This window comes from Colobus angolensis, unplaced genomic scaffold, assembly GCF_000951035.1.
Source record: "Colobus angolensis palliatus isolate OR3802 unplaced genomic scaffold, Cang.pa_1.0 Scaffold51, whole genome shotgun sequence".
Classification (NCBI taxonomy): domain Eukaryota; kingdom Metazoa; phylum Chordata; class Mammalia; order Primates; family Cercopithecidae; genus Colobus; species Colobus angolensis.
In genome coordinates this window covers 9,182,145-9,191,139 of record NW_012118599.1, presented here as the reverse complement: position 1 = coordinate 9,191,139, position 8,995 = coordinate 9,182,145, and the positions used below count along the sequence as shown (strand labels likewise).

Here is an 8,995-nt window from a genome sequence, read left to right as displayed (position 1 = left end):
TGGGCTGCAGAGAGAGGGTAATTAGATTTTGGAAGTACGTTTGGAAATAAACGTGGACGAGAGTTTGTTATTAATTGAATGTGGATGATGGCTAGCCAGAAGAAAGGAAATGCCTTTCCTTATTGAAAAAATATGACTTAGGCTATTGACATGAGATAGAGAATATTTTCCTCACACCCAAAACCGTACTCTTCCTATCTTTTCTCCTAGATTAATTTAGATTCTTGCTCAATAAATTCGCCAGTTTTTACTCTGAAATGAAACATGCCAGCCACTTTGGAAATGGATGCCCAGTTTAGTTCCATAGAAACTCAAAGGCACGTCCAGAGTGGTTGGTTGGAATTGGTATTTCTTGAGATGAAGAGGCTGGTATGTAACAGGGTGTGTTTGAAATTGTCTTGCCAAATGAGAGTGCTGTGGAGTCTGGCAAGAAGGGCAGTGTAGTTCTATTACAGAGTCTGTTCTGTAGGCAGATTGGCCATGAGAGCTAATAAAAATTTGTTCATGAATGAACATCATTAGAGTATTTTTTTATAATGTAAAAAAATGTTATTTGGTTGATTGTTTTTATCCTCCCACACTTATGTTGTTCAAATCCTCCAAACGACATCTTCAGTCTTCACAGCTCCACAAGCTAATCTATTCTAGATAATCCAAAAGTGGGATAAGACTTTCCTCTCCTGTTTTCGAAGGACACACCTTTGAGGAGGATATGGTTTGCCTTGGCTGCTCTGAATAACACAAGAAAATAGCATAAAATCCTGCTGTGATCCCAGCAAAGCCCCAAGGCACATACTTGATGAAAAGAACATTACTAAGAGAGTCATCAGATCTGAATTCTGACTCTGGTTAGTTCTGTGGCCTTGGCCCAGTGTGTGACTGCATATTGATGTAGAATGAGACACAAATTTAACCCTCAAGAAGCTTATACTTAAACAGAAAAGGCAGAGTCAGGAGTTGGAGAGATAGTTTGGCTTCAACGAGGAAGCACTATTTGAGCAAAAGCTTAAAGAACAGATTAAGTTTTCAGGCATAGAAGGAGGTGGAGGGACATAACTGGAAGCCCTAGCAGAGTCATACCTGGAAGACAGACTAAAGTTTATATTGGATGGATTGAAGGGTATATAAGGAGAAGATACCTACCTGTCAGGGGAGACACCACGATTCCTAAGATTGCTTTCCCAGGGCAAGGCTTATCCATTGCAAGTCAGATGTACTGACCCCTGAGACACCTCCAAATATGGGAAACTCTACTGCAGAATTTGCGGTAGTGTGGGACTGTGTTCACGCTCTCCTCTGGTAAAAAAAAAAATCTTAAAAAATGAAAAAGAAGGGTATATGGGAGAAAATTAGGCAGTATAGGTGAGTAGGGAGAAGATCCTGCAAGGCCTTACAGGTTAGTCTTTGGAGGTTGCATTTCATTCTAGGCAATGCTTAGGAGTAGAAGACAAGGGCATGTATTGGGAGACTTTGGAGATTCTATAGGTAAGAAAGGACCCTGAACTAGAATTGCAGCCATTAGAACATCCAGGAAGGGAACAGGACAGGATGCACCTGGAAAGAGGACTCTACATGTTCTGGGAGAAGCCATCTCAGTGACAATGTCCATTGCAATCCCTGTTCTTTTGGTGTGTGTATGGTATGTTTAGGCTCTGAATTTAGTTTTGGACTTTCTCCACTTACTGGCTGTGTGCCTCACCCTAAAACTCAATTTTTTCTTCTCTACAGTGGGAATAACAAATGTTCTGGTTGTGAAGAGTGCATCCGAAGTGCTTACACAGCGTCTGGCACATGCAGAGAAATTAGCTTTCAAATGTTATTTTTCTGACTTCTCGCCTCCACTCCACTTACCCTGTCAGGAAAAAATAATTCACAAGGAATATCAAAACAATAATGCAGCCTAGGAGTATCCAAGTATCTTAGCTGAGTTATCTCACTCTAGTATAGTGGCAGAGTTACAACTAGAGAGTGCTAGAAACCCACGCTTTCAGCATCCTGCAGTGCACACCTCAGTCTAGTCAGTAAGGACCTCACTTTCTTTTGAACTTGGGCTTGTGAAAGCTAGCCTGGAAAGCCTGATTCAAGGAGATCAGGCTGTGTCTCTAACCGGAGCAGCTACACTCCACATCTGTAATTTGATTTGTTCTATTGCAGATGATATACTGGGCGGAGGTGAGTGTGGATTGGTGAAAATTTGTTTTTATGACTGGCAAAGCAGTGCAGGGGTCTTTTACTGATAAAAAGCATCATCAGTAGAGTTTGTCCCTGATGCCTTTACCACAGCATCTGAGCTGCTCTCAAGTTTTTCCAGGCCAACTCCAGTTTCAGTGAGGATAGTGTGGGCTTTCTATGCCCCGAATATTCTTACTGCAGTTAATATGTAGGTTACTGCCCCAGCCCAGCTGCAGGTTCCCAGATGTGAATTCCATATAGGCAGAAACTGTCCAGTTCTTGAAATTGAATTATTTCCTTGTTTTTTTTTTTTTTTTTTTTTTCTGCTTAAAGCTCCTTGGGATGCTTCCTCTTAAACTCTTAAAAGTCTTTGAAGAATAAGAGGTTAAGCTAGGACAACCTGAATCTATTTTTTTTTGTTTGTTTGTAAAAATGAGATAGAAATTATCCCCATAATTCCATAAATTAGCTTTTTTCCTTCTTTCTTTTTACTTTGTTGGAAACTATACAACAGAAACAAAGTAAGAAGACTCTACCTTAATTTTAAAGGTAACTCTTACGTAAAAAAGAAAGTCATTATGTCAGGCCAGGGGGAGAGCGGAAAGGGGAACTTTAGAGAATGGAAACAAACTTAAGCATCTTGTAAATTTTGAGTGAACTGTGAACACATAATGAATGAATGAGAAGGGCCAGCCAGGAGTCTGTGAAATGGTCCAGCTGGGAGATGCCTAATGCATAAACGCAAATCTTGGTGACAGGTAGGTTAGCTATCTGTGAACTTTCTAAAGGTTAAATAAACAACAATAAGATTTTGCTAATGTGCCAAAGTGAGTTTAAACCATGAAAGACATGATGCAAATATGCAAGTACCTTTAACTGGGCATAATAAAAAGTAATGAGGTATGGTTAAAATAATTACATTTAGAACAAGAGAGAAGTTAGGGAGAATTTTTGTCTAAAAAGCCAAAAAGTGACAGTTGATTGGTGATTTTGTTGTTATCAGGAGAGAGAATTTTCTTAATATAATAACTTAGGTACTTTGGCAAGTGAAATGGGTTCTAGGCCAATTGCAAGTCCCTTTGGGTTCCCTGGCAGCTAGAAACCTTGGCATTCCCAAAAGACAGCTTCAGTTAAAATGACAGATGAACCCGATTCTTCAAGTCAAAACTACTATTGTACCACGTCCATTGAATGTTTGGTGATTCAAGTCTCTGTTATTCAGGAACTGATTCTGTTTTTCCTCCTGTCAAAACCTTTGGTTGATTTTGACTGTAGTAGCACATCTGGCAGGAATATGAGAGAAAAAAATTAAGTTAAAAATATAATTTCTATTGCATTATTATTATTATTATTTTTTCTGTAAAAGCCTTTATGGGGAAGAAGGGAAGAAAGTTGAGATTATGAGTAGAGATGATACTCGCCTTTGGATGACCCGGCTGGGTTCTCCTTTGACTGCCGTCACCACAGGTGACCTCATTAGGCTCTGAAGTGTGAGAAGAGCTTCATTGCCAAGTTAGTGAAAGAAACAGATAATTTACTTTTGCTTGAGTGGGTCTGTAGACCTCGGGAGATAAGCCATTTCTCTTAGAGTTTGGTGTATGTATCAAGACACAGCATGTATGCAGGTATATATATTACATATATATGTGTATACACATATATATATTTTTCTGGTTTGTTTAATATCTTTTTAAAAAATTTTAATGGAATTTTTCGAACATGTACAAAAGAGAAAGAATCCTATGATGAACTCCCATGTACCCATCATCCAGCTTCAACAGTGATCCTATTGTGGTTCATGTTGACACTCATCCACTTCTTTCTCTTCTCATCTCTCCCCATTATTTTGAGACAAATGAGATCCTAGGATTTCATGAAAATATTATGAATATCTGATTTGTGAGAACAAGATTTCCCAAAGCATGATCCCCAGAAACCTAGTCCCGCAAAACTACTACAAAAATAAAGTGTTCTAATCTCCAAACATTTTAGGCAAATGTTAGATATCATCTCTCTTTTTTGAAGAGTTGTCCCACGTGTGAATACATTAATGGTTCTTCACCTAAGAACGCATTTAAAGCAGTATCTTCCAAACTCAATTGAGTCTGGAATTCTTTATTTCCAGGAGAGTCTATTTACATTGTGAAAAAGAAATGTTAAGAGACAGTATTTACCACATTGTCCAGGAACTCACTATGTGTCAGGTTTGCTGTTAAATGCTTTTTATGGGCATTACTTCATTTAATCCTTATAACAATCCTGTGAGGTGAGATTGACAGATGAATATATTACCCCATTTTCAGATGAATAAATTGAAGCTCAGAAATAGAAAATAACTTGGCAAATGTCACATCAGGGGCAAGATTTTCTCCAAGGTCTGAATGACCCTTGAACCTGAGTTCCCAACCCTCATGCTATGCAGTTGGAGAAGGGATATTAACAATATCTGATGACATGAGCATCCTCTGTGGCTTTAATGTATTCCACTTTCTGATTTGAAAGGCACTGAGAAGTTTAGCTAAGACAATAGAGGTGAGAATAATCTAAAAGGTACAAAACAACTTTTGTACATTCTATCATCTAAAAGGTACAAAACAATTTTTTTCTATGGAAGTAGAAAATATTATGAATCAATAATGTTGTACTCCTATTTTCTTATGCTAACAAGGGAAACAATAATACAACAGAGCATACATGATCAGAGTCATTAGGCTAAGAAATTTGTTTAGTAATATTTTCTATTTCCATAGAAAAATTGTTTTGTGCTTTGTAGATTATTTTCATCTCTATTGGCTTAAACTTCCCAATGCCTTTCAAAAAAATTAGCATAATCATTTTACGCTAATAAGACACAGAAAAGATATATATCTTGCCAGAGGTCTGAAGTTCATTACAGAGCTGGAACCAGAATAGATATTTATGTCCAGGGCAATTTTTTTGGCTGCACCATGAATATTGCATTGACAAATAGGATAAGCCCCCAATTCCTGGCTTGTTCTGGTTGGTGTAAACTGGGGAACCAAAGAACTGGGAGGGAAGGGAGACTGTGTTAATCCGGAGTTACTTGATAGTGGAGAGTCCATTAGTGTTAATACTGTTTTCAGGATTTTTCAGAGGCAAGGTCTAGTGCTTCTCTTAGCATTTATATCATGTTTTGCATATTTTCAGGTAGGAAAGGAAAATCTAAAGATTCAGTTTTCTTAGGACAAAACTGAACTACCATCATAGTCCATTGCTTCTTTACACCGTGGAAAACCCTGCCAGTGCTCATTTTGATATGCACTTATCCCTAGGCTGTTTTGGAAGCTCTGGTTCATGGCCCAACAGTGATGGGAGGGACTCTGTGGAACCACTCAGGGATTCCTCAGTGGAGGTATCCATGATATAGCTGGGAAGAGGACCAAATGGTGAGGTGGAAGAGTGGTTATTTACCATCTATCTCATGTTTCTTGTCAAGGTCAATGTCTTATTTTCTAGATGACATGTTTGGTATATTATTCCCTGAGTCAAAAAATGCAAAAATTAAAATATAGATGCAATTATTTTTAAAGATATTATGGGAAGAAGGATAGTTGTGTAATAACTGCAGAGAATTAAGCACCAGCATTATTAGCAAGGCAAACTAAACACCTCTGATTAACTGGGCATTTATTCCGGCTGAGACAAACTTGCATGGAGATAGGGAACATTTGGATGTATGGCTGCAAATAATGAGTGTTATTACTTCATTAAAGTAGGTCAAGGTAAGCAAATGTGATAGGTTTTTTCCACATGCTATAATTACCAAAGGCAATTCAGTAGTAGGTTTTAGACCTGGACCATAAAATTATATAATAAGCAGTCATTCATTATAGATAATTAAAAATAAATGGCTCCAGACAGATTAAAAGAGAAGAGACACAGAGTAAAGCATCATGATCCCACTGTTTATTATATCTACTCTCATAATTAAGGGAGGTAAAAATTTAAAATATATTATTAAATATGTGGAGGCACCATGATATAGCAAAAAGAGAGCTGGTCCTGGAATCAGATCACCAGGGTTAAGGAATCACTTTCTATACCTTTGACAACATGGCCTCAGGAAAACAATTTGATCTCTTTGAGCCTTGGTTTGCTTATTTGAAAATGGAAATTAACAATAAATTCTTAAAATATTTTCTGGTGGTCAAATAATAGATGAATCTGCAAAGTTCTAGGCAAATGACTAGTAATAATATGGTTAAAAAATATGAGCAATAAAGTCAGAGCAGAAAGGCAGCACCAAATGACAACAGAGCCTCTGCAGGAGTTGACATATCTAGATGTGCAAGCACAAGACCTGCTCTTCTGAAACAGTCTTACTGATGAGAGGAAGGTCAACCAGTCCTAGAGCAGTGAGCCAGGGCAAAACACAAGAGTCAATCACAACTTAAGTATCAACCTAAGAGATGTACTAATGTTGGCTTTGGAATCCATGACTCTAGGAAGAAGGAAAGGTGAATTTTTTTTTCTTCATCTGGCCACCCGGTTCCTTGTTCCAAGTATGCATATTAGTAGGCAGTGGTCGTGATATGAGTTAATTTTTTTTTTTCTGGGTGGTTTAATTAGGTTGAGATAATCCAGAGTGAAAAATGAGCATTCTGTGCTCCCAGGGAACTCCTGCTAACACCAAAATTTGAAATCAGTTAATGTCCAAAGCACTCATGTGCCACGGGAAGGTCAGTCAGCCTATCCATGCTTCATTCCTGGAGGTGTTGAGACTCAAAGAGCCCCCTGCCATCCAAAGACATCCCAGGTAGCACAAAAAGTAAGTAATAGAGCTGCAGTAGACTTCATGGTTCAGGGCTTTTCCACCTGCTTTATCTACTGAAGGTTAATTGGATGTTTTGCAAAATATCCCAAGCATGGTTGTTACTCCTCACAAATAATATTATTAAGGAAAAAGGAGGCTTTAGAGTATAGCATGGGTAGGAAAAAGTGTCTGAAATTTGCTTATTTGAGGGTAACTCTCCAAGGGATTTGTGGAGATCTGGTAAAAGTTAGTAATTACTTGCTCAATAGGAAGGTATGGTATATATTATTTCCAAAGTAAAAAAGATGCCTGACTGCAAGTCTCAGGGCCACATGAAGTTAGCAGTGAAAGAATGCAGCATGTAATTTGTTGGAGAGGTGGAGAGGATAAATCAGTGAAAGGTGAGTTAAGTTAGGGTGGAAAGGAAGGGGTGGGAATTCTTTCTGGCTTTAGAATAGGCTCTGGCAGTTCTGTTGTCAGTAACTGTCACCATACTATTCAGGGAAAATTTGACAATCTCCGTTGCTAAATCCCCAAAAGTAACAGCTTCAGTTATTTTTCAGAGCAAGCCTCATATAGATTGCAAATATTTTGAGTGGCAAGTTGATTTATTGGTGGGAAAATTTTCCCCACATAATTAAGTTTGCCTCTTATGTTATAATGTAAAAATGAGAGAAAATGTAGACATATTTTAGTTCACCCTAAAGAGACTAGAGGTACTACAAAAATACAAAGAAGACTTCTAAAAGTTCTTATTTGATTTTTGCAAATTAAAATAGTGATACAGTCTCATGGAAACAATTAGAACAATATTGCACAAAGACATACAAAGGCAAACATAATCTGTAACTTTCCCTCCAATATAATATTAGTGTTTGCAGCATGACATGAGTCTTTCCACATAACTCCTTATTCACACATATGAAAAAAAATGCTTAAGACAAAACCAGAGAATCTCAAAGTGCTTGAGATTTTTCAGCAGAATCAGAGAAAACCATAACTATTCTCTTTGGCTTCAATCTTAATATAGAAAAATCTAGGCTAAAGCGTTGGGGATAGAGTAAGGTGGAGGTCAAAAAAGAGCACCAAGAGAAGTATACCTAGAAGCATTTATTTCTAGAAAATAGTTCTCTGCAGAATACTAAATGCTAGGCCATGGGACTTCTCTCAACCTTCCTCCTTCATTTTGCTTATAGAGAGAGGTACATGGTGACATGTCAAACAGCGACTCATGTATCCTTAGGGAAGCTGTAATCATCAAGGTATGTTCAATATACATCTTGGTGAGCATGTGGTTGTATGGTGCAAAGGTTAGGAAATCAAGCTAAAGAGATATGGCCCTAACTTCCAGGGCATAGAAAGAGAAAATCAAGGACCCAGAGGCAGACGAACAAGCAAAATAAGTAGCAGAATGAACCAGGGACTTAATATATTTGCAATGTGTCTGCTTTGTGTTCTGTGGAATGATGAAGAAGGAACCTCTGGAACAGGTGCACGTTTGGACAAGATGAGCCTAGGCAGGAATAGCTGTCTCACTTCCAGACATGCTGCTACCTCTGTCTAGTAAATATAACACAGGGAAGGGCTGAAATGAAAGATAATTTTCACATACAGAGATGAAACTGCAGTCTGAATCCACCGGGATATATGCCCGGGGTTACTTATTCAAAAAATATTTTGGGGGGTTTCGACAGGTAGTATGCTATCCAAATTATAAAATAACAAACACCATTATAGCTGCATTGTATATTTGACTACTCCATGGAAGAATTTGGGTCAAAAACTTTTCTCATTCTCCTTCCTTCTTTCCTTCCTCCCTCTCTCCCTCCGTCCCTCCCTCCCTCCCTCTCACTCTCTCCTCTTTCTTTTCTTTCTTTCCCTCTTTCCTTCTTTCCCTCTTTCCTTCTTTCCTTCTTTCCCTCTTTCCCTCTTTCCCTCTTTCCTTCTTTCCTTCTTTTCTTTCTTTCTTTCTTTCTTTCTTTCTTTCTTTCTTTCTTTCTTTCTTTCTTTCTTTCTTTCTTTCTTTCTTTCTTTCTTTCTTTCTTTCTC

At 38.0% G+C, this 8,995-nt stretch overlaps 1 protein-coding gene across 1 annotated transcript in view; it reads left to right on the top strand.

Annotated features, from left to right (window-relative positions):
- OPN5 (opsin 5) overlaps positions 1-4,156 on the top strand; it is a 45,188-nt gene extending 41,032 nt beyond the window's left edge. The window contains exon 7 of the mRNA XM_011960271.1: positions 1,729-4,156. Within this exon, the coding sequence (XP_011815661.1) occupies positions 1,729-1,737 (9 nt within the window). The 3' untranslated portion in view covers positions 1,738-4,156. The remainder of the gene's footprint in view (positions 1-1,728) is intronic.
- Positions 4,157-8,995: the final 4,839 nt, after the last annotated feature.